This window comes from Larimichthys crocea, chromosome XX, assembly GCF_000972845.2.
Source record: "Larimichthys crocea isolate SSNF chromosome XX, L_crocea_2.0, whole genome shotgun sequence".
Lineage (NCBI taxonomy): Eukaryota > Metazoa > Chordata > Actinopteri > Sciaenidae > Larimichthys > Larimichthys crocea.
Window position 1 is genome coordinate 15022554 of NC_040030.1, and position 27052 is coordinate 15049605.

The 27052-nt window shown below is 43.2% G+C and overlaps 1 protein-coding gene across 7 annotated transcripts; it reads right to left on the minus strand.

Moving 5' to 3' along the window:
- On the minus strand, positions 1-27052 carry ndrg4 (NDRG family member 4). Of its 7 annotated transcripts, none has more exons than XM_027272283.1 (17): positions 26942-27052; positions 23657-23812; positions 19660-19698; positions 12693-12798; positions 9971-10091; positions 9741-9803; positions 9293-9353; positions 9113-9199; positions 8969-9025; positions 8477-8580; positions 8335-8391; positions 8170-8221; positions 6812-6859; positions 5021-5056; positions 4865-4916; positions 4671-4709; positions 1-3231 (listed from the first exon to the last, which is right to left on the minus strand). In XM_027272283.1, the coding sequence occupies exons 1-17, from the start codon at positions 27017-27019 to the stop codon at positions 3077-3079; spliced, it is 1311 nt and encodes a 436-aa protein (XP_027128084.1). In that variant the 5' UTR covers positions 27020-27052; the 3' UTR covers positions 1-3076. The 7 variants fall into 7 exon arrangements, with proteins under 7 accessions (XP_027128084.1, XP_027128083.1, XP_027128086.1 ...); XM_027272282.1 differs by having other exon boundaries at positions 23657-23815; XM_027272285.1 differs by lacking the exon at positions 23657-23812.

Genomic DNA, 27052 nt, shown 5'->3' on the forward strand with positions numbered 1-27052 from the left:
GAAGTGCAAACAATAGTGAAGGGGTTTCTGAGAGGCGTAGGTTGACGATACTGTACAGCACTTCAAAAAAGGGACAAAATACATTCAGGAGGACCCCCTCCCCCAGGCAGTTTGGGTAGAAGAAGTTGTGTGGGAGGAAAACCAACGTGTAGATGGCAGAAAATAGCTTAAGTGAAGAGTGAAAAAACACTGGAAGATGATCAAACTCTACTACATGCACACTTCTGTGTCCATGAAATTCATCCGTGAGGTTCTAAGAAGAGCGACGGAGGTTTTTGATCTGACTGTCTAACATCCTTTTTATTAATCTCTCCTTCCTGCATGTTGGGATTTGTTGGATACTCTTTTAATAATCTCTCCAGCTTTAACAAAAACACATTCTTTTACATTTAACATTCATTCAGGATCTCTCTCTGTTTGACTAACAATCCTGCGTCAACTCTCCCGGGGCCCCCTGGAGCTCCGAAACACGACTAACACTACCAACATTTTTAAAAAGTGACTTCAGCTGATAGCCCTTTAGGGTGCGACTAGGTTTGCCTGTGAGAGCCGGGGCACCTTGTGATTTATTTATTTGTTTATTTTTTGTTAGTTTTTTTTTAGGTGGCTGGGGTTTGCCCTACATTCCGAGCTTGGCGCCCAAATGGCTCCAAAAAAGCCCCGCCCCTTACAGGCCACCTCAGGGAAGCGCACGCCACAGCGTTTGGAAGCTACGCCCCTTTCTCAAAGGGGACCAAAGGGTTTTATTTGTAAAACTGGTAACAGGAAAAGGTGACTATGGCACATGAACACTGTACATTACTAAACTAAAAAACAGGGGACCCCCCCCCCCGCTCCATCTCCGATCACCAACGACAGTGGTCCAGTATTAGAGCAGATAACAGCACACAGCTTCACTAGTCTAAAACTATACTGTTACTGTATATATGTACTATATTAATGATTATGGTTACACAGCACATCGAGACACACACTGACCACAAAGCAATGAATTCCTTCTTGTGTGTGAATTTTGTGTATTTATGTCTTTTCTTTGGCTTAGTTCCCTTACAAAGCACAGCCCACACAACTTTCATTTGAGAAGATGTGTGAAAATGTATGTGTGCATGGAAATATGTGTGTGTGTGTGTGTGTGTGTGTGTGTGTGTGTGTGTGTGTGTGTGTGTGTGTGGGTAGCTTTGGTATATCCACAGAGAGGGGCTGGGCGCTGTAAGGGAAGGCTGCTGCGAGTTCTTTGGTGGTGACCCCCCCCCGAAAACAAAGAGTTTGTCAGGGTCAGCCTGGTCCTGCCTCGGTCCCCTTGGTCTGGTTTGGTTTTGGGTCAGAGTGTGATTGTCATGTTAGAGACCACAAAGAGCCGACTACGGCCAGAACCACGTCCATGCACTGGAGTTAAAGACTGATGATGCATCCGTGGCTCTGTGTAACTAGCCACATGTAAGGTGCTAATGAAGAATGCCCTAATACTATTTACTACTCAGATACTAGAATGCCCTAAGATTACTTTCACATTGACATGCATATACGTGTTAATAAATACATGTTACAGCCTATGTTCATGTAGTGGATTGTCTTAGAATTGAGATGATACACACCTTAAAGCTGCACTGCACTAATGTCGCTTCAAATAAGGGAAGAACTGAACTTATAATTAATACAATCAGTACACTGGTCTGGTCTGTGATGCTCCATACAGAATCACACATAAAGATAATCAGTGTCCTGATTAATATGTGTCTGATTTTGAGCTCATACAGATAAAATATTACTCCTCAGTTTACATGCTACATACAAACATTACACACGACACTATTCAGCTCACGGTGCCTTTTTAAGCTGTTAAAAACGTCACTGTATAAGATACTGACGTGATTACAGGTGAGTGAATAAAGTCTGGAAGTTCAATTCCACCTTTGTTGTTAGTTTTCTACATGCTTTTGTGCTACATTGGCTACATTGGATTGTATCATCTTATATTAAACAACAGATGAACTCCAGTCGCTCACAAATTACAGATTGTCATCTTGCTAAAAAAAAATCAAGATTACTCAAACACAAGTTTGGTTATGTAAGAGAGTATTATGATTAAAAGTAATAAAAACAGATGCAGCTGCACATTTTGCGTCAGCCAAGCTCCCTGGTGGTGTAGTGGTTAGGTTTCTGTGGCGCCTGGGTTTCATTTCCTCTCAGGATGTAATAAGAGTTCATGGACGCCAGCCTCAGACAGACTCATCTATTATTACAAAGACGCCTACTGGAAAAGCTTGTGATGCTAATATAAGTCCATCGATAAACAACAAGCTCCAAGTACATTTCTCCCGAAATGCACGTACGCCGACGATGGTCTACTTTACGTGTAGTTTAAGTTTGAAATAAAATCCTACCAAGTGCAGCTTTAAATCAGTGTGGTGTACTCTAGCTATGCTCTTAGACTACAAAACAAACTAACAAATCCTCTCTAAGCACTACAGGTGCACTCGGCTACGATAGGCTGTGTTCTGCTGTCTGTTCAATTCTGGACATCCTGTCATTCGTGGAGAGAAATAACCGATCCCTTACAAAACATCAGAGAGAGAGACGCTCACATTTTGTCTGTACGATAAAAGAAGAAAACTGCTTCCAAAACACTGATGCTAAAACTTCTGCTCTCCTTGGTATATCCTGCACTTTCACCTCCGTCATTAAGAGCAGCTCATTGTCTCATTATCACGTATTGCTGAGCGGATTGTTGACTTTCTTTTTTCGTAGGTTGGTGCTGATGGCGATGGTGATGGTGGTGTTTGGGGGGTGGGGGGAGGGTTAAAAAAGGTTGCAGGCAAAGATGGAGGAGACACTTAGCAAACACAAGAATGACACTTAGGGAACAAAAACAAGTTGCTTAAATCTTTAAGTGCCGGGTGACAGGTGTGGTTGGGGGTTTTAGTAGCCGTACGTATGGTATTTTACATTGGAGGAAGGAAAGAAGATGGCAGACCTCCACCTTCTCCTCTTTGCTGCCATCCCTTCCTGTTTCTTTCTTTTTTCCATCCCTCTAACCCCTTCCCCTCCCCTCTCTTTCTACGGGTTGGCCGACCCCTCAGCAGGACACCTCCATGGTGTGGGTGACCGTGCCAACTCCATCGGTGCTGTCGGAATGGGTGCAGGCACGAGAGCGGGACCCGTCCATGGAGCTGGCACTAGTCAGGGAGGCCGTCCTGGAGCGAGCCAGGCGGGTCATGCTGGCGGAGGGCACTGAGAGGAACAAGGGAGGGAAGGGGTGGAAGACAGGGGAGGAAAGATTCAGCATTATATTTTGGTAAACAGAAACAAAACGGTGCGAAAAAATTGATGTTAGGGAGATGTAGGGAGATCATGCTAATGTGGAGAACTGGAGGACATCCTGTTTTTAGATCTGGTGAGAAGAGTCAGCCATGAACGGTCGAACTCTGGGCCCTGTTTGTGTTTGTAAAGTTCCACTGTTCTCTGAGGCTAGAACATTATAAACGAGCTAAATATTATATTGTAAATATTATATTCTATTCCTACCAATAAATACTCTTTTAAATTGTTTTCCCTGCCTTCAAGCTACATCAATTGTTGTTCATAAATGTTCATTAAGGCTCTTAAGCTGCTACATGCTCAACTGTATTCACCAGCTAGTTGCAAACTCACAAATTTTGGTGCCTAATTGTAGAAATTGAGGAAAAAGTAAATGAAAATGGAGTTTACGTGCCAGAAAAAATCAAAACAATGAGCTACAAAAGGCACAAAGTGCCCCAAAAAATACTGTCCAGCTGCAGGATTGGTCAACAAACCTACGCTTCAAACAAACACTGTACACATGTTTATTTCTGCTGTGAAGTTGGACATTTGAACATGGGGACTTATGGAGACTGACTCACTTCTGGAGCCAGCCTCAAGTGGACGTTAGAGGAACTGCAGTTTTTGGCAATTCTGCAGAGGATGCTGCTTGGTTTCAAATTGAAAAACAAGCAGCAGGCTTTATTTTGAAAGTCTAACTGGATGCATTGCATATTAGTTGCTGCTGACTTGAAGTGAGCCTCTTAGTTTGAAGTGTAGGGCTGCTGACCAAGCTGACGTGTTGCTCCACACGGTCATTGATCCATTGTTTTGATTAGTGCTGAATTAATTAGAGTTTTATTGAGTTTGACTTCTTTCAGATCAGTTTGAGTCGCAAACCTTTTATTGTTTCATGTCGTGTGACAGGTTTGTGTGGTTTAAACTCTTTCAGTTTTTAACTTGTGTTCGGTCAGTTTATGTAGTTTTAATTCTTCTCTAACGTCGGTGATATTTAAAGATTTGTTATAACCCAAAGGGCTTTGCTCAAAGCTAGCTGAAGGCCATGCAAAGAGCAGTATTGGAGATGCAAAGGGATGGCAGGGGGGGAAGGAGGAGAAGTGAGGTCAGTATATTTTTCCACAGGAGGAAAAATTATTTTTGATAAAACAAAGATGGGGGATTAATGTCTTTGAGATTAAAAACAAATAATAAAAAAAAATAACTTTAGAAATGACAGCAAAAAGTAAAATTATCATCATTCAACAGCCCAAATTATTGTTTTCATAACCAAATGAAATTAAAATAAATTTTAAAATGTTATTAGAAACAGGGCAGCGATAAGAGGTCAGAGGTGAACAGGGAGGAGGAGGAGGAGGAGGAGGAGGAAGTACCTGGCCCTCCACTCAACCTCCGATCCTTCACATAAGCGACTGAGAGAACGGGGCAAGGAAGACAGAGGGCAAGATTAACACAACTCATGTCCCTCGAACACACTGAGACATCAACACAACAACAGTGCTTCTTACAAGAATTTACTACAAAGACGTGAACATACATGTAAAACCGCACAGGTCTGAGTACTTACTGTAGCCCATTCCCTGCAGGAAGTACTTGAAGGCTTCAGTCAGCTTGCCAGGCTGAAAAAAACAAAACAAAAAAAAAAACAGGGAGAATCTGATGATGCGTTTGTGGTCTGTCTGGATTTTTGGCTTTCATTTGATTGTATGTCAGGTTGCGTTACCTGTGTGAGCTGAGGAAGTCCACCAGAGTCAGCCATCTGCCATGAGAGGACAGAGAGCAGCAGTTAGACAAAGTGCTAACAGCTCGCGACGTCAGGAACCAGAGCGTGTTCACACCCTCTATCCTGCTACGCTAACAGCAGCGATGGCTTTATATTTTGTCTGTTGTCGGTGCATCACATGTTGTCTTTCTGGAGATCTCTCTCACATCGTCACCCTTAATTATGCTGCTACAGACCGCTGGGAAACAACTTCCCATGTTTGCATTTACAATCAGTCATTTAGCTGACGCTTTTATCCAAAGCGACTTACAGAAAAAGGGAACATGACATGTTAGTGCTAGTTTATCATGTCCGGTCGTTGGTAGTGTTGTAGAGGAGGTCCTCTCTGAAGAGCTGGAGGTCTGAGAGGGACGCCCCTGATCTGGTAGGAACTGTTGGGACGTTCCACCAACGGGGAACAACAGACGAGAAAAGTTTGGATTTTTGGGTTGATTGAAAATCACAGACTACAAATACTCGTTGAAATTGTCATCGTTATTACTATAATTAGTGATATTTCTATTGAAATTATAGTTATTATTGCTGCTGTATGTCTGTCTCTTTAACTAGATGTCTGTCCATCAGGATCCGGGTTCTGCTCAAGGTTTCTGAAGTGTTTGCTCATGGTGGGAACTGTTGGGTCTCTGTAAATGATATTATAAAGAGTACAGTCTAGGTAGTCACAAGATAACTCATGACTTATCGTTTGACATTAAATTGTTCTTATGCATTAATGAAAGACTAATTAATTCATATGATTACTGCAAATTCTCTTTCGTCTATATCTTTTCTCGGTATAATTCATTCATTATTCGTCTCAAACATGGCAGTGTTGTTTTGCCTGAATGATCCTGCTGGGCTGTTGCAGGAATCAAAGCTCACCTGCTGCTTCCAGCCGATCAAAAAGTTACAAAGACTCGTTTTGTTTTTGTAACTTGGAAGCGACTCGGTCAATCTAAAAGCTACTGGCCGTCACAGGAAGTCCATCCAATGCACTTCTGAGGACTATATCACCACATGAAAAGCAACATTTAAGCATGTGTTTATGTTTCATATGCAAACGTTTCACACAATGTAAGAGTGTTAGTGTTTGTTATATGTTTATCATTTTTCATTTGGTTAGTTTGTAACTTAAACGCACCGTTAGCAGAAAATTGATTAGGGAGTTTCTTTATCCCAAACAGTTTATACGTCGATGTAAGATGTTTGCAATGATCACATTAAAGCAACACTGTGTAACTTTTCTCTCATAAACTAACAGAGTTTAAATCCTGTTGATCTACACTGACCTGTGATCAGGTGAACTGTGTCTCTGTCATTTGTACGTCTGTTCTCACACAATGTAACTTTGGGAGGAGTATGAAATGTCGTGCCAGAACAGGAGCTGGACAATACATAAGTTAGTATCATGGCTCAGGAGCCTCAACGGACATAATGGCAGAGGAGAACAGAGCGAAGAGGACGTTGACAAGAGTAAATGTGGGACTGACTTTTAGTGGTTGGTGAAATAAAAGTCTGAAAGACAGACGCCGAGCTGGACTGACTGCTGCTGTAACGTAATGTAATCAGAACAAATACTCGAGTACAGCTGAACATATTACACTCTTAAAAACGGGAGGCAACAAATCCTAAAAATATCAATAATCTCTACACAATGTTGCTTTAATTGGCATCATTACTGATTAGACTGCACGTGTAAAAACTGCATCCACAGACTTTCTGTGTGATGGTGAGCAGCACGAGGACAGTTACCTTCAGGAAGGTGGTGTTGGTCGGGTCCAGTTTGGAGTTGCACTCGACCTTGAGGAGAAAAACAAAACAAAAACAACAACAGGAGGTTAAAGTGATTAAATCTGCAGCATGTGTGTGTGTGTGTGTGTGAACTTCATGGAGCTTCATGAAGAACGCTGTGGGTGTGTTGCATGTATAGTTTATATAGGGAGACTATTTTAGTCTCTATACGTGTATATGTGAGTGACCCAGATGCTGCAGTGTGCTGCAGAGATGAGTCACTTGAGCTGAGCTGAGAGCACAGCCGCAGTGTGCGCATGCACACACACACACACACACACACACACACACACACACACCAAACATGATTTTGCTTCCCGTTACCTTTAATCTTTAATCCTTCACACAGATTGCTGAAATACATATTTCACTGTGCAAACATGGTAAATATGGATGTTTTCCTGTGTTCATCCTCACAAATTGTTTCCTTGCATTGAAGAGTTGCTTAATCGGCTGATAATAATTAGAAAATTAACAGCAAAAGTGATGCAAATGAGTTGCCAGATCAACATCTTCCTCTTCTGGCTGTGTATAAAGGAATGTGTCGTATAAGTGAGAACACAGCCGCCTCATCTGCAGGTCAGACGAGAGGATATTAAATATGAACGTGACCTCCATCTGTCACATCCAATAAAACAACCCCCAACGCCCACACCATCCATCCATCCATCCATCCATCCATCCATCCATCCATCCATCTTTCCAAGATGTTTCCCTCCGTACACCTCCACGTCTGACAGTCGAGTGGTTTGATTTAAATTTGAACATGCGGCAGATTAACTGGTGCAGAAGCAGAAATATCTGGGCCACTTCGAAACTAAAAAAACCCCGAGAGACACGGAGCGTGGCCATCTGGCCTCTGGAGAACACACACACACACACACACACACACACACACAGACAGACAGACAGACAGACAGACAGACAGACAGACAGACTGCTGTGCTGGCTGACCTGTTTCTTTTTACTGAATGAGGACAAACAGTCACAAACAGAGGAGGAGGGTTTGATGTTTCCAGCTTCACACAGATGAAATATCGTCTTTGAGGCACGACTACTTTAAAGGTCCAGTGTGTGTGTGGGATTTACTGACATCTAGTGGTGAAGCCAGTGTTTGGTTTGTCACTTCAAAGTGTTTTCTCCCTCTGCAGATGTAAAAATTCTAACGTGACCCAGAGTTATGAATATTCATGTTCACTTTCTGTCAATAGGTGACTTAAATGTTACACACTGGACCTTTAAAAAGTAAGTTCGGTTCTTGGAGCGGCGAGCTAAAGAAACGCAACGTCGTGAAAAGAAAGAAAGGAAGACGGACTCACCACTCCCTCCTCAGCGGGGGCGTTGTCTCCAACCACCAGCATGACGGGACACCTACAGGAAGGTTCAGATTACTTAAACTAATCTTCGACATATATAATATCGAATATAAAGAAGTGAAACGACTCTTTGCATGAAGCAATAAGTAACGATGAGTTATAACTCACTTCAGAGTTTTGGCGTTGATCACCGTCCCGCTGCGATTCATCTCGAGGTCCCTCCGACTGAAACAGACGAGACGTCACGAACGTTAAGACAAAGTGTTAGTGTGTGTTAAATGTGTGTGTGTAGGAAATGGTGTGCCTCCACCTGTTGTACATGTTCCAGAAGAGCTGCAGGTTGAACTGGTTGATGGTGTTGTTGATCTGTTGCCGGTAGCTCTGCACCAGCTCTGTGTTGTTCATCAGCTCCTCCTGCAGACAAACAACAAAACACAAACTGGGTCAGAACCTTTGCAAAGATTCAAGAAGGAGTTTAGTGTTTATACGTTTGGTATTTATTCAGTTTGGGAAGCCAGGTTGTTACTAAACATCGGACTACCTGCTGGAGTAGATCAGAACGGAAACGGCAAGTAAAAAAAATATTTTGAGAGAAAATTGCCACAAAATATAAAAATCCTTTGATCATATGTTTAATTTAAGTTGGTAATTGTTGTATAATCACAATATTACATGTGAGGGTGTGCTTTACCATCATTATTGGCACTTCAGTGACGATTATGGATCTCGTTGTGCCAATATTGACGTTAAAGCACGCCATCTCGTGTAATATTTCTTAGATGCGGCACTCCTGTGAGCTCACCTGGCTGAAAAGGTGTGGCAGCACGGTATCTGGCAGAGCGCTGGTCAGACCGGACAGCTGGAGGAAACACACGGGGACGCTGTTATTGTAAGAAACAACACACACAAAGCAGGTCTAGATCTGGAAGTGTGTGCAGGTAGGTACCTTGGTGGCAGCCCAGTCGATCCATCCTTTGCCATTGGGGTCGATGTTGAGCAGGACCAAACCCTCCACCAGGTCAGGGAAGATCAGCTGAGAGAAGACGAGGCAGAAACAAATGTAAGGCTCTGAATATTTGAATGTTTCATCGAGCTCTACGAACAGCTACAATCCAGGAGGACTTACAGCAAACTTGGCCAGGATGTAAGCTCCAGCTCCGACTCCGATCCCAACGATGCTCTTAAATCTAAAAGGACGATTAGTCCGTTAGAAATAATGATCAGAAGATAAACAATGATACATTATTCAAAGCAGTTCACTTGTGTGGAGGCTACAGGATACTGCGCCGTAGTGTTTAACATGAACCTGAATATCCAGGTAAAATTAAACCCTGCTGGCAAAAAAACATCCTCACTCGATATTTCTCTACAGGAATCGAGGGGAAATGATCGTGAAGACAACGCTTCAGAGAAAAACATCGACAATCAGTGGTGTGGAAAGAAAAAACTGAACAGATATCAAAGCTCGTCTCTAACAGATCGGACAGATTTCTGCAGCAGAGGACGTGATGTCCCTGCAGATTTTTCGGATTAAAACGTTCGCTGTGAATAAATGTGGAGTGTAAAGCACCGACCCAAAGTGTTGCACCACAGTGGGCAGCATCCCAGCCAACTGGTCCATAGTAGGGTACTGGTACCTGTGAAGAGGAGAAGAACACGTCATGATATGTATTCTCACGTTCGTATAATCATTGCATTCAAAGCAGAGCGGAGCTGGTGTCGTGCCAGAACAGGAGCTGGATGATATTTCTACATAACGGTGCTTTAAGCTGATGTACGTCAGGTCATGCACTTGTTGTGTTACCCCTGTGGCAGCTGCGACGCTCCGATCTGTTGCCCCGGGGCGTCGATGTGGCAGACCACAAAGTGCTTGGTGATCTCCTGCATGTCCTCGTTGTTGAAGAAAGTGTTGAAGCACAGCTTGTCTGTAGGAGAGCGAGGGAGACAGGAAATAAGCAGAGGACGGCATGAGGTGAGAGAGGAGGAAGGAGGCAAAGGGCACGGCGAGGAGGAGGAGAGGATGGAGGAATGGATCACATTAAATATGCATCACGCCGAGGGAGCACCTTGAAGGTGGCCATCTGTACAACGGATCCGATGCCAGAAGAAGAAGCAACAAATCTGATAGGTCACATACACGGTGTGTTTCTTTTCTCTTCAGTGCTTGAACCGAATACAACCTCAGTGCTAAAGGAGCAACACATATTTAGGTTGTGATCTCTGAACATTTAAACTCTATTTCCTCAACACAAACATTGTGAAACATCTCCGTGTATAATAGATCGGTTTGCCCTCCTCCTCCCACCGGCCTATTTCCATCACACGTGTGTCAGACTCGATGAAACCATGCAGCAACATCGTTTCCTCCATTTCCTCTAATTTAACGGACCAATTAGAGCAGCAACGGAGATGAAGGACGCGAGGCGTGAAAGGTGGCCGATTAATCTTTGCCCAGTTTGTACCGACGCTACGAGGACAGAGGGAGACAGAAGGTTTTTTTTTGCCCTGTCTCGTCGGTGTCGTGCTGAATCGACGCTCCGACTGAATCCATGACCCACTTTCTTTTCTCCGTCTCTCGTTCTGTTGTTCCTCTGCACTTCAATGGAAAATAACATATTTTTTACAGTAGTTTTCTGTTTTTTAAAATGTAATGTAAAACTATCTGTAAATTAACATCCAAGCTGTTATTTTTAAGTGTTATGCCACTTAAGACAAATTACAGTAATTTCTCATTTTTATACAGAAAATAACTTATTTAATTTTATTTCTACAGTATTTTGCTCTTTAAATTACATATGAATGTATGTAAAACATTAATATGTGGCTCATTATATAAATGTTTATGTCCGTTCATATTTTTCTTTCCAATTTAAAGCTTGTATTTATGTGTACTCATTTACGGAAAATGACTAATAAAAAATTATTACAGTCGTTTTCTGTTTTCTTTTTTATTGTATATAAATCTCATTATCTGTAAATTATGCTGTTACTTTAAGTATATATATTTAAAAGTAAAATGACCTGAACTGCCAAAGATTAAAAACTTTCTGGCATGTTTTATTGAAAGTATTTTACCTTCATTATTAACGAACGTCTGTAAAACAGTGTTTGTGTTGACAGTGTTTCTCCTTAAAACTATTCTTATCATCCCTTTACTGAAGGTGTTTTATTAACGAACACCATTCTTATCATCCCTTTACTGAAGGTGTTTTATTAACGAACACCTGTAAAATAACAGTGTTTTCCCGTAAAACTGTCATTATTAAGGAGAATCTGTAAAATAACAGTGTTTCTTCTTAAAACATTGACTAACAGTTGCATGCTTTTTGACATTTATTTGAGTTATGTTGACATTTTACTTTAATTTTACATTTTTTGTTACAGTGCACTTCTTAAATCACTCTGTCTGTCTTCTTCTCCGTAACACGAGTTTCTCTCGTTCTCTCTATTTTACTCTCTGTTTTTAATCAAAGACCGCTGGACCGCTTCTGTTGATTGTAACATGGAACGTTAAACTCTCGTCTGCCGTTGTGTTCGGGCCTTTCATTCCTCACTTTCCCGCTCTGTCCTGTATGATTGTGCGCCACAGTCCAGTGATTTAGTGACTGGCTGTGAATACTAATATCCTTGCGGCTCTGCTGCAGACTTATATTCAGGTCTGTTGTATATTCTACATTAAGCAGAGCTGTTTTTTTATTCTTTTGTTCTTTTTTTTGTCATTTTCTGAATGAGATGGATAATCAGCTCAGTGACATTAAAGGAAGAGGACGATTCAAAGGCAGCAGGACAAACAACATGAGCCAGATATCTGCAGTCAGCAGAGCCGTGCACCGCAACATGTTTTCCTCCAGACCCCCTCACCACCACCACCACCATCCCACCCACCTCCACCCATCAAGGCAGCGCCGCATGCTGCTGGCCCCGCCCCGCCCGCCTCTGCAGGATGGGGATGTTTTTCTGACCTACATTTCATCTCTCTCCTCTCCTTTGCCTCCTCATCTCCTCCTCTTTTTTCTATTTTCGTCACCCTTCCGAGACGAATCTCGCTCATTGTTGTTGCTTCTCTGCACAGCTCTCCTTCCTCTATATAACATTATCCCTCGCTTTATTAAATTATTGATCACGCAGGCGTGCAGGGCGTTCACACAGCTGTTTGACTCAAACACAGAGAAGTTTACTTGTTGTTTTAACGAGAACAATGACAGGAAATCTGAAATATCTGAGGTGATTTTATGGCATCGGTTTTAAGCCTTCAGGTCCAAGAATCTGTTGAATAAAACACAGTGCAGACACTGAACCTCGGCAGATAACTCAGCTATCCCTGTGTTTCTTTTAATTATCAGCACAGTCTCCTCCTGGAGACGATAACACGTGTATGCATGGAATGGTGCGGCACAGAGGCCAATTATCGCTTCTGGTAAGTGCAGAAACACCTTTACAGACAAGCCTGGAGCGTCTGTCAAACCACACACACACACACACACACACACACACACACACACACACATTTTCATGCGTATACTCACGGTTCAGTCCCACATCGTGATAGGTGAGGATAGCAGGCCTGTTCCCTTTGGGCGCCCCGCGGATCACCACATGCAGCATCCCGAAAGGGGTCTCGATGTCATGTTCCTGTGAAACACACAAACACTCTTCTCACCAGGTGGTTCACACATGTGCAGTCATCTGAACATTTGCACCTCCAACAACACCTGACGGATCCATGATCATCAACTCATTATTCAGCCTGCTCGAACTCACAGTCAGTACGCAGGATTGAAGGTCTTTAATTAGCACGAGCCCTGACGGTAAATCACTGAACATGCACTGATGCTCTGTGATAATTAGCTTTAAAGAAAATGGCAAAACAAAGAATGAAGCAAGAATTAAGAGAAGGGATGTTTAATGTCTGTGATAATGTTAGAAACTATGACTTCTCACAACACTGTGATGGATAACAAGAAACAAACTTTATTATACCCACTGGGGAAATTTGTTTGGAGCAACTTTTACATAGACACAGAAACTTACAAACATACAGCTAAATGATACAAGAGAGCTAAATGTGGAAATGTTTAGAAATAACTGATAAATAAACTATAAAAACGAAAAGCAAATAATTTAATAAAACAAATAAGACCAGATAAAGACAAACACCAACAGTAAAAACACTTTAAGGACAAGACTACAGAGCAGATTTAGAGAATCAGTTAGTTTCACAAGCGAGTAAGGAAAGTTTACTTGCAAGAATATGTCCAGAAGAAGCCAAAATACTCGCTGCTTTACAAGGAATTGTTGGTTACAAAAAGAATTCAGATCGCTTTGCTTTCCCGCAATGATCTCAGAACGGATTCTTGCAGAGTTCACGACTTCATCACCTCAATTCATGACTCAAAAGCAAGTCTGAATCAATAATGCATAGAAGAAACTACAATTCTCAACATCGAGAGCCGATAAAATGTTCGCATAACTTGAATCTTTTCATCTGGATTCGAGTTTTTGTGATAGATAAATAACGAGATCGTCTGCATAGAAAAGTTCTAAATGACTAAATTTACCCACCTACCAAAACAAACCAAAACAAACCAAAGCAAAGACTGCAGCAATGTTTTGTAAAACTCAACTCAGCACAACTTGAAGAACAGTTTGAACAGTTTGGATATGTGACAAACTGGAAATAAATGTGAGAGGACACGTTTAATGATTCATCTGATCGATGATGGATGGAAGGTTGCAGCTTGCTAGGAGCGTTTTTTTTCTAATATATTCTGGGACTGCCCAAGAATATTTTGATATTTTGACTTCAAATTCAGCACTGCTAATATCTGATATCCTACCAGGGAACACATCAGACAATAATTCAAACTGTCAATGAGAAGTCATCTTCTAATCCTTTGTAATAAAACAAACGTAGAGCTCGTAACCGCTCCAAACGTTTGTCTTGTTGTGAATCCAAACCTCCCACATTTTGTCAGCATCGACTGGTCAGAGCCAGCCAAACTCAAAATGGAGGTAGGAGATGTGTGTTACCATGAGCTGCACAACACACACACACACACACACACACACATAGCAGGGTGGTGTTTTGGGATTATTATGCCAGCTTTAGGCGGTGAAGGATTTTCTGACGGTGCTGACTCGCCTCTGATTCAAACCAAACAAACTGACGTCCATCAGCATGTTTTCACACCTGAGACTCTTCAGACACTCTGACTGTCAATAACATCGCACTACAGAGTCATTTAAATAACAACACACACACACACACACACACACACACACACACACACACACCTTCAGTCATCAGTTAATCCAGCATGATTATCTCTCTGTTAGTTCAGCGCCAACATCATCTGCGATCAGCTTTTCTAATTCGAGGTCAAACACACACGAGCTCCTGATGACCTTCAGACATCCAGGAGGAGATTTATGATACATCTCAAAAATCCAGCGTTGATATTAACATGACTGAAGCTGCACAGGAACATGACTCAGGATTTATTAGATTAAATCGTGACCTGAGACCCGACACAAAGAACAAAAATCTGAGGTAAATCAAAAATAAAAACAGAACGAGCGGCCTGAATCAAATCACTCCCTTCCTTTCACACCTTCACTCGTCCGTCTCAAGGTTGCCAAAATGGATGATACTGCAGCAGGAATAACACTTCCTCCACACACACACACACACACACACACACACACACACACACACACATGCGCTCATGCGCTCATGTGTTTATCCGCAGAGGGATGCGCATAAAGTGTGTCAGTGGGCCAGAGTCAAAGCATGACCCATCATTTGACTCTGCGACTCAGCAGAAGAAGATCATGTAACGAAATCAACCAATTGTAACATTTAGAGGCAAGGACACACACACACACACAGGTAAATACATGCCATCACACACCTCCCTGACACTCACCCCGTCCCAGCACTCAGGCATGGCTCCGCAGTATCTGTACTCTCAGCCAACGAAGAAGAGGAACAGGAGGAGGAAGAGGAGGAGGAGGAGGAGGAGTGTGCAGACGAGCAGCCAGGCCTCTCCTGTTTTGAAGGACTAGGTCCTGGTGAGCACTCGCTGCGTGGGGATGGAGAGCTCGGATGGTGGATGCTGCTGCAGTGTCTTTGTCTGCTCGGCTACTACTCCCACCCCAGACTCTTAAGCTCGGAGCTGCAGCCCTCCTCCTCCTTCTCCTCCTCCTCCTCCTCCATCCTCCTCCCCTTCTCCTCACACTCTATAGGCACTCCAGACAGGGTGTGGGGCAGGCTGGAGATGATTCGCTCAGAGCGCTGACTCCCCCTGCACACGATTGGTCAGCTGTTGTGTCAGTCTGAAGGCGCTCTCTCTCTCTCTCTCTCTCTCTCTCTCTCTCATCAGCATCACTGATACAGTTTGGATCTGTCTATCAGGAGGCTGCAGTTCCTCTTGTTGTCCACTTGAGTCAGTCTCCATAAGTCCCCATGTTCAAATGTTCACAGCAGAAATAAACATGTTTACAGCCTGGTACAAAAAACAGTTTTGGTCTTGTTATGGAAAGGTTTCATGAGGTCACGTGTTGGCCTTGAGGTCCTCAGCAGTATTAGTTGTTTGGCTTTGGTTGGGAACAGTAGGTGCCAGTCTATCTCAACACTGTGGTGTCCAGGGTCACAGAGACCTGTTGCTGCCTTCATAGACATAATAGATAGCTTGTTGTTGACGTTCCAATCTGTGTAAACAGACATCTGTGTCTCCAGACTAGAACATGCTGACAATAACACCTCCATGGGTAAAGACATTCTCTGTGACTAATTCTGGACGTGTAGTATTTGGGGTGTTATTTTTGGGTTTACAGTGGTCCCTCGTTTATCGCGGGGGATACGTTCTAAAAATAACCCGCAATAAACGAAATCCACGAAGTAAGTTTTAGAATTATTATCCATGTTTTAAGGCAGTAAAACCTGTACAAAACGCGTGTAAAAAGGTGTATAAAAGTGTGTGGTTAGGGGTTTTACGGCCTTAAAACATGTATAATAATTGTAAAACTTACTTCGCGGATTTCGTTTATTGCGGGTTATTTTTAGAACGTATCCCCCGCGATAAACGAGGGACCACTGTACACCTTTTTACACGCATTTTATACAGTACTCCCTTAGCCAAATTAGGACGCAGAACACATTACGCGTTCATACAGTACGCTGTAAAAATAAAGCATGCAAAATTACACTAAAAAAATCCACGAAACAGCGAGTCTGCGAAAAGTGAACCGCGTTATAGCGAGGGACGACTGTACAGTCGATCCACAAGGATGAGTTTGGCAGAATGTGAGACCGACTCAGGCACTTCTGATGAACTTTGAGAGTGTCTCTAATTCTCCTTGGCTCTGTAGCTAATTTAGGCTTAAAGTTATGCAGGATTAAATAAAATCAGTGATGTCACTCTTAATCCTGCATAACTTTAAGCCTTAATATAATGTGAACAGGTGAGTTGTATATAAATTCACCCTCAGTACAGTTGTCATGAACGGGGAAATTAGCTACAGAGACCAAAACTGTTTTTTGTACCAGGCTGTAAACATGTTTATTTCTGCTGTGAAGTTGGACATTTGGACATGGGGACTTATGGAAACTGACTCACTTCTGGACCCAGCCTCAAGTGGACGTTTGAGGAACTGCAGTTTTTGGCTTCACTTCCCAGCACTGGAGGTTGCTGCTTGGTGCTGTCGTCTAGTTTGACACAGTTAGCTGTTCGACGCTCTGCCATAGATACTAATAAACATACAGCTGCTGTTTCACGGAGCAGTGCGTCAATGCAGCCGCCACATTGATCCAACAATTGATTTTTTCCTTATGTGAAGGTCAGAGAGTCATGCTGTACAGACTGGAAGTCCATTTTTTTATGTAAAGACAATTAAAATAAGAATAATTTGTTATATCACATGAATCACTGCTATGCAGGCGACACACAGCTCTATAGTCTCTAAACGTTTGACGGCACACCACCTCTCTAAACCTGAACTGCTGCTCCTCCCAGACAAACCTTCTCTACACCATGACATCAACATCAAATCGACTCCTTACGTCTTCCTGTACCGAGAAACTTATGAGTCATGATCGATGACCAGCTGATCTTCTCTGGTTACGTCGCCTCACTTCACAGCATCAGTGAGATCAGGCCTTACCTGACTCAACAACCCAACTCATGTCATGTCACAAACTGACTCTGAACTCGACTCTCATGTGCGCACAAGTTTGAATATTGATGTTTCCTGAAGGCCGAGAGGCGTACGTGCATATTCACATGAGTGTAATGGTGTCACTGTCACGCTGACACACACTCCTATGAACACACACAGCCTCCCGGCTCTTTGTCTTCCCTCTTCGACCCCCTTCCCCCCTTTTCTCTCTCCATCTATCCCCCCTTTCCTGTTGACAGCACACTCAGCGTGCTGACTCGACTTGAAACGCCGCTCTTTCTTTTTTCCCGCTCTGACTTTGTCCCCCCTTTAGATTAACCGTCCCTCCCTGCTGACTCTGCAACGCTCCGTCTACTTTAAACACACAACCCCAAAAAAGCATCTGACGACGAGGCGCTGGTCGGATGGAGGGAGTTTGAACAGATGCTGACGTCAGGAGGTGAAGTTTGGACGACGACGACTTTCTCCAGTCATTCTGCGATTTCCTGTTTTAATAATAATTACATATGTGGCGCCAAAACACAGCAGCTGTTCGTCCTGCATCTTTTTACATCATGTTCATATGAGACAAAAGGCTTGTCGGATTAATCCTGCATAACTTTCAGCCTTAATATAATGTGAACAGGTGAGTTGTATATAAATTCACCCTCAGTACAGTTGTCATGAACGGGGAAATTAGCTACAGAGACCAAAAGCAACAATCTTCATTAAAAAAAACATGTTAAACAACATAAATCTGACTGAAGGTGAAGAATAGTTTGGTAGATTTAATCTTTTACTGATGATTCACTCTGTCGAAGTTGTTCATAAGTTGTTGAATGAACATAAACTCCCTCTGTGGTTTAAGGTGACCCGAGTGCTTCGACACATACAGAAACAATTTCACTGTGTTCTTGTGATTTTCTGAAGAATTCGACAGATTATTATAAATAACTTCATGTCTGAAGGTCTGAGGTGTCTGAGCTCTTTAATGAGAAGAGAAAAAAAAAGATGGATCAGGCTGAAGCACACTAAGCAAAACACACGTGTGTGTCTTTACAAAAAGGTATTAATGACTTCGTCTCGCAGGCAGACACACAGCGGCGCTCTTTAAAAATGCAGCGTTATTTTCTCAGGACTTGAAGTGACAGTGAAGTGTGAAAGAGAGAGAGGTGTTTCATGAGAAGACGTCTCATCACCGCTGTCTGACGTCGAGCTCGTGTCTGACGAGAATAAACCAGCAGAGCTGTTAAACGTGTGAAGCTCAAACAAAAAGTCAAAGTGACGCTGCAGAGAGCTTCAAAACAAAACTGTAATAAAAGATCTGAAGGACGGGTTGCGCGGCAGACGTTTTGAGGACTTAATAACATTAATGACCAGTGCTGGCGTCCTCTTCGCTCTCTTCTCCTCTGCCATTATGTCCGTAGAGGCTGCTGAGCCCGGTTAAATCACCCAAGCCTTCCCGGTGATCCAAAAACTCCTGTGGTATAAACACTAAAACTCCTCTGGTCACTCGGCTAACAAACTGAGCTAACAGCAGCTACAGTTTACTTCACTGTCCATCAGGAAACTGTAAATCACAGAGTTGAGTCAGAGTCAGTCCCACATTTACTCTTGTCCGGCGGCTTCTTGCTCGCTGACTCTCTCCTTTTCTCTTCTTAGCTTCCTCCGTCAGCGTCCTCTTCACTCTCTTCTCCTCTGCCATTATATCCATAGAGGCTGCTGAACCTGGTTACATTGCCTTCCCTTGCTTTCCCAGCTCCGGTTGTGGCACAAGACCGGCTCTGTTCCCCGTCATCATTCCCTGTAAACCTCCTCTTCTTCTTCTTCTTCTACCCAGTGGTCCAAACCTCCTCACAGTCCGGGCAGCCTGGCTAACAAACTGAGCTAACAGCAGCTACAGTTTACTTCACTGTCCATCATAAACTCTGTAAATCACAGAGAGTTGAGGCGGAGCAGCCGGAGGACATCAGAGGGAAAACCAGAAAACATTTCCTCCATAAAATATGATCCAGTTTCACCAGAATCAGTGAAATAGTTGCTGCTGTGTGACTTAGTGCCGTAAAGCGTTACGTACTTCTCCCGACCCGGAGCCCAAAGTTACATAGTGTGAGAACAGACGTACGAATGACAGAGACACCGTTCACCTGATCACAGGTCAGTGTGGATCAACAGGAAAGTGACATGATGTTGTTTTAAAGCTGTATTTAAAAAATCTATCTTACACCTCCTCTCTCTTCTTTTCCCTGCTGACTCAGTCTGTTTACCTCAGTGAGACAAAAACACAAACACAAGAAAAAAATAAAAATAAAAGCAGCGCACAACATCGGTTCATACCTTCCAATCCCCAACCGGCATCAGCTGTTCACAGCTCTCCTGCCGAGAAAGACAAGCAGAGACAGAAGAAAAAAAAAATGAAAACATGAAAGAGATAAATAGTGTGAACTCACACACACACACACACACACACAAACACACACACACACACATACAGTCAAACACACATAATCCTCACACAGTGTATCCACTGCTGGAGCTGAAGACTTACAGCACGAGTTTGTGCACTGTCGGTCCAAACCACAGACACAGAAAACACAGTTTCCCAGAAGCACCTTAGCAGCTTATCAAGTTCAGCTGTCTCTGAACACACTGAAATGTATGTTACATATTAAACTGCGTGCGTTTGTGTTTAAAGGAGTACTCCAGCATGAAGTCAGGCCTTCATCAGATCCACCCACCACAGTTTTTAACCATAGACTTTATAAAACATGGACGTGGTCTCTGTAATGACACCCACCTGTCAATCAAAGCTAACCCTGCATAACTTTAAGCCTTAATATAATGTGAACAGGTGAGTTGTATATAAATTCACCCTCAGTACAGTTGTCATGAACGGGGAAATTAGCTACAGAGACCAAAACTGTTTTTTGTACCAGGCTGTAAACATGTTTATTTCTGCTGTGAAGTTTTTAACATGGGGACTTATGGAGACTGACTCACTTCTGGAGCCAGCCTCAACAAGAGGAACTGTTGCTTGTTTCTAACGCTATAAAAATGTTCTCACTGTACTGTACATTAGTTTTTAAACTCCCCATGATCTCCTGTCAGGTTAAAATCGCTGGAGCGCTCCTTTAATACACCGCTGTGTCTCAGAGAGGCGGTGAAGATAATTTACTGAAGTGCATGTGGGAGACTGGGAACAAATCAGCAGCGAGAGAGTGAGGGAAGATGGTTTAAAAATACAGGATGAGAGCGAGAGCAACCAGATTCCTCCAGCAGTCAAACAAAGACGAGCTGCCACATTAAAAATAACATTTTTGTCATCAGGGGGAGAATCCCTGCGAGCCGGTCTGACTCGTCGGGCTGCCAAAATAGATGTAAAAGATTGAGAGACGCTGACTGAAGCTGGCGTCAGTAGAAGTGACAGCTGTGCAGGCCAGTGTTTAAACACGGCGGGCGTGGAGGTTTTATCCTCGCAGCGGTGCTCTGCTGTTTGAGGAATCTGGTGTCGACTCTTCATTTAAGACATGTATTGACATAAAACAGGTTTCTCATCCGTCAGTAAATGCTCACTGATCAAGAGCTCGTTTCTACCATGATGTTATAACCTGTGTTATTCCACCACATGTCAGCGAAGAGTTTGTTCCTGCCCTGCTGATCTGTGTGAAGCTTTTAGAGCAGAACATCTGGACAAAAAAAGAAAACTTAAGGACATGCACATGAGGTTAGTCAGAACCGGTGACACAGGATGGTTTCCACACTGCGTCCTTGTTAAACATGCATGTGTGGGAATTTCTGAAGATATTTCTGAAAGAAAACATGACAGGATTAAAGATGGGCACCGTACGACATCGAAAAAAGGAAAAGTGGTGGGTTGAAGTCGGTAGTAAAGAAAGTTATTAGACTGGAAAAGAAAGGACAGGGGTGACACTCCACCTGAAGAGAGAGAAAGATGTCACTAAAAGCAACAGGAGCTGAAGCTGCCCAGCGACGAGAACATGACAAATAATATCGACACCTGAAAGAAATCCAATGAACTGATCTCGCATCTCAGCCGGAAAGGGCAGCGTCAGCTCCTGTGGATTTCATGCATGTGTTTCAGAGGGTTAGTGATGACAGTACGGTGGTCGGACCAGCAGGTGGCACTCTTCTCTTTCTTAAAAGTCCCTCAAAAGTGATGCTGCATGTAGAGATGGGGCAGCTGAGAAGGGGCAGCGGCGTGGAGCTGGATCGTGTACCGAGTCCTGTCCAGGTGGTTCTACGGGGTGTTTGCAGCTGTGGTGTGTTTCTGCCTTGCTGGGTTCAACAATGTAGATTCTGTCCCAGATTTTAGACTTTACTAAAGGTTCTCTCAGCTGAAAAGCACAATTACTGCAGCACTAAATTTAATTCATCAGGTCCGGGAGGATCAGAGGACAGACTTGATTAAGGCTCATCCTAGAGATGCTCGCAACGGAGACGTCCGGAGGGGCGTAAAGTCTGACCAGGGCTAGTATGAAAGCTAGTATAAGATGTATGGAGAACAACTGTGGTCACTATGCAGATTATGATTTAGATTATCAGTTCATATACACCGATCAGCCATAACTTACTGACTCATCTCCTTATCATGGCGCCTGGCAGTAGGTGGGATACATCAGGCAGCAGGTGAATATTTTGTCCTCAGAGTTGATGTTCAGCGTCAGAATTTGAACGACTGACAAGAACCAAATTATAATGACTAGATGCCTGGGTCCAGCCCTTGTGGGGTGTTCCCTGCAGTGGTCAGTACCTATCAAAACTGGGTCCAAGGAAGGCGACAGGATCACGGGCGGCCAAGGCTCGTTAATGCATGTGGGGAGCCAAAGACTGGTCCGTGTGGTCCGATCGAACAGACGAGCTACTGTAGCTCAAACTGCTGAAAAAGTTGGTGCTGGTTCTGATAGAAAGGTCCAGTCAGGGTGTCCATGCTGAACCCTGCTGAAAGCTCCAACAATGGGCTCATGAACATCAGAACTGGACCACAATGCATATTTTCGTCTACATCTCGTGGATGGCCAGGTACGTGTTTGTCGCTTACCTGAGGAACACATGACACCAGGATGCACTATGGGAAGAAAGCGAGCCGGAGGAGGCGGTGAGATGTTTTGGGCGATGTTCTGCTGGGAAACCGTTTGAACTTTGACACGTACCACCTACATAAGCATTGTTGCAGACCATGAGCACCCTGATGGCCTCAACAACAAGTTCAAGGTGTTGACTTGGCCTCTGAATTCCCAAGATCTCCAGCATCTGTAGGATGTGCTGGACAAACAGATCCAAGGAGGCCTACCTCAAAACTTCCAGGACTTCAAGGATTTACTGGTGCCAGATACCACAGCACACCTTCAGAGGTCTATTCGAGTCCATGCCTCGATTGATCAGGGATGTTCTGGCGGTAAAAGTTGGACCTCTTAGGCTGGTGTTCCTGATGTTATGGCTGATCGGTGTATATACATGCATATTATAGATTAAACAGTAAAGTTAGGTGGTTAGTAGCTTTACTATGATGAGCCACAACATTAAAACGTTTCTTACATGTTAATATATGAGTAATACAACTATCAGCTCAAATGATTTAATCCTGAAACTTTAAGCACACTTTAATCTACTGCTTAAAATACCCATGTACATGTATTTACATGACGAGTATAAATAAATAAATGTAATGTATTTTTCTAATATTACAGTAAAAGGATGTACTGTTGATTTTATGTATAAGGTTGGTGGTTTTTACGTGTTTTGAAATATCATGCCAAAGCATGACTATACATGTTTTCCTGTATAATTACCAGTCTCTAATAAAATATGCTACGTTATGCTGTAGAAATTCCATTAAAATGGCATTTATATAAAGGTTTTGACATAAAATGACGGTAAAAAGAAACACAGTAAAAAACTGGCATCTTGTGGTTAGAATTTTACCCTAATAATACTTTTAACTTTTTCTAATATTACATTAATACTGTTGATTTCATGTATAAGGTTGGCATTATATTTTATGTTTTAAAATATCTGTAGATTATATAATGAAAAACTGCCAAACCACGACAGTAAAAGATCGTAAAATATGACATTAAATGTTACTTAACAGTCTCTAATATAAAATGTTACGTTATTCTGTATAAATTCCATTAAAATAGCGTATAAATTAAAGGTTTTTGTGGTAAATGTGATTTTATGAACTTTATTTTTTCTGTGTGATTCATCGTCTACATCATGAATTTTGAAGTGTTCCGGTTTTCCGCTCAGCTGTGTTCGCTGTGTTTTGATTCAGTGTTCTGGCACTGCTTGTTCTGGTGGTTCTGGTAGTTACCGGGAGGACCCCGCTGGTCCGACGGCGGGCCTGGCGGAGCCAGTGCCGTGCGATCACATGCCAGCGGTGAGTGGGGCGGCTTTGGGGAGGGGGTTGGGTAAGTGGCGCGGGGCTGGCGGGGCACGGTAAACCCCCCGATGCCTCCTCTCCTTTATCCTGCTGTGTTGGGAAGACAGAGCAGCAATTATACAGTCAACATAACAATTCATAATCAATCATGCATTTTCTGAGACCTCTGGCCTCGCTGTGCTTCATTTCTATTCCAGCGTCACCAGAAAAGTCAAGCTGAAGATGTGTAGCCATCCTTTAAAGGTTAACTTCAGTATATTCCAACCAGCACTGATTTTCTTGAGTTTTTCTGGAGACAACAAGTTTTAAATTTGGTCCAGTATCAAGGGAGTGCGCTGCAACCGAGAAAGAAACTACAACATCCATGCACCGTCGAAATACATCCATTAAAAGAGTTTTTTTACCTTCAACAGGCTCAGATTTTTATTACAGGTGTCTGTCAACACGACGCTACGGAGAAAGTCTCCTTCTGAAACCTCAGGGGAGGTGAGGTGAGCAAAGTAACCAGCTGCTGAGTGTGGTGGTGTTCCTGTGGAGACCTCATAGACCTGGTCAAGCTAAAAAAGTCTCGAACACATAAATCAATGTAGGATCCTCTCCACAATGTTGTCAGACGCTTAGAAGAACAATCTGAGTCTTTTAGTTGACGTGTTTTGATGGTGCACGATTGTCCACAGGGATTACAGCCTTCCCGTTTGGATGCAGGCTGCAGAGCTCTCACTAAATACTGGACCAGATTCAAAACTTCCCCATTTAGTCACTTTGGCACAAAAAAAAACCTGGGAAATAAAGTTGTGGTTGAAAAATACTTTTATCAGGAATGAAGGAACAGGCCGTGACCTGCTGGATTAGACTGTGCTGCGTTCATGTCACATGGGAAACAAACATCAACGGTGGCTACAGCCACAGATACTTTATCATTATTATTACACTTATTAAAGTCCACGTGAGGTCAAAGTTTTTGTCCCATCTGTCCTCCAGTATCTGGACCAACACTGACACAAAGTCAGCACTCTACTTCCTGAGACTTTAAAGGCCCGTCTTTGTCTTCACGGCCTTTGTCGGCGCTCTGCTACGTTCATTGTCGTATCGCCACCAACTGTCCATCAGCAAAACGACAAGAAACCAGCCGAGCTGTTGACGTCAGCACAAATCAGATTTACAAACTAGAAACTTGTTCCCGTCTGAACTGAACGCAGCATTAGCTCGACATGACTCGCAGTGAGTCAGAGCAGAGTTCTACCAGTGTTTTGTGCCAGGAGGTAATCGCTCAGTAACTGCTCTTAAAGGTCACTAACGCGCTGTTGCACAACAGCAGAGCTCCGCGGCTTTAAATGAGCCGAGAGAGCAGAGAGAGAGGCAGGAGATAAAAGTGTAGCCTTCGACAGAACAATAATACGAGCGTCCCCCCCGTCGACCCGGGCAAACATGTGAGTGGATCGATTCGGCAGCAGGTCGATGGCCTCCATCACTTACAAGCAGCAAGTCATAACGAGCGGGCCTAATGACCTTTTGCCAGATTAGCCGATCAATAGCTGAATTAGTCGTTCTTATTGATGCGCATATAACATATTCAGGCCACTTCTAATAAGCTACTGACCCACTATATCTTTCTCTCCTGACACGCTCGCCAAATGAGTCACGGCCGACATGTTTAGTCAGCGGCTTCACGGCTGAAATAAAGAGGCAGAAGGACGCTCGGCTCGTTTATGGATCGTTCAATATGTTGTTTTCATGTGTAGTCGGTTGGGAAATGCCCACTCTCCATATTTTTTGTGAATGTTTCGAACTATTACTATGACTACACTCTTTACATCGAGATAATTCCCTTTATGTCAGTAGATGGCGCTCTGGCGCTGCTGTGAATCCACTAAGGAGACTGTAGTTACGTGCTCAGGCAGACCGGTGACAGTATAAAGAACGGACACTGCGTGAGTGATGTCGAAGCTGAAGGTGTTGGCCGCCACCACTGTGGCTATCCTGCTACTTCCCTTGCTTGGCCAGCTAATTGCTAAAAATCGGCATAGACGTGGATCGGCAGATCTGAGATGGACCACATGATGCGTAACTTTAACCCTTAAAGTCCAGCTAAAGTCAGAATAAAAGTTCTGAGTTTGTCAGACTAAAGAAGAAAGTGTCATTAACCACCTGGGCCAAATTTAATGATTAAAAATATCGACAAGTTTATGGAATCAGGTGTCAAAATCAGGTAAAAATGAATTCTCTGAGTTCAGAAAATTACATGACTAGCTTTGAAACACTCTGAGTTGAGATGAATTCATCTCTGTCTCTCTGCTCAGGGTGGCCTCAGCGTGTCATCGAGCCACCCTTTAAGGACCGCCCACAAAAATCCTGAAACTGAAAACTGGTGAAAAACTGTTTGAACCACTAACATTTTACTATTTTACAACATATTTAATGTGTTTGAAAGAAATCTCTGAATTGCCTTCACATAGACTTTAATATTATTATATAGAGACCAAAACTGTTTTTTGTACCAGGCTGTAAACATGTTTATTTCTGCTATGAAGTTGGACATTTGAACATGGGGACTTATGGAGACTGAGCTGTAGTTTTTGGCACTTCACTTCACAGTATTACACACATTATGTACACATTTATTAATACTTTGTGCTTCCTGTAGTTTGGGTAACCGTTGCTGCCGGTACAGCATGCTTTTCTAGCTGGTAATGATCTTGCTTCCCACCGTATTAAAAAATCAGCCTTCATCTACTTTTATTTTTCTTTCTTTCCACTCAGGCAGCTTTGTGAGAATAACTCACTTTGAAGCGTCTGTGTGAGCCTTTTTCAGGCATTAATCGAACCTCTTTAAGTCGCTTTCCCATCGAGTAGATCTGGCACGTCGCCACCATTTCTATCATTCCTGCAACAAGTGACTCTCGAAACGTTCAAGAGCTCCCGATTCAGCCACAATCTGTTGCTTAGGTAATGGATAAGTGGCCTTTATGTAACCGCCCACCGCTCACTTTCCCCTCTTTATCCTCCGACACTCTCTCCCAGCTTAAACGAGCCTTCATCTTCTCATGAGCGTCGCTATCAGAGAGTCACGGTTGGATGGAGTTCATTAATTTTCCTCCTCCGCGGGTAAACAAGCACATTTTCTAATTATAAGCCATCGCGGCTAATGAATGCAAACATCTCTGAGACTTCCAGAGCAGTTCCTTCAAAATAAAAGAATAAACCAGGTGGACTGACCATGTCTGAGTCCACTCCTCGCTGCTCCGGCAGCAGGGGCTTCTCCTCCGTGAACTGCTGCTCCTTCATCCCCGCCATCCTGGACAGCAACCTGCAATCAGCATGGCAACA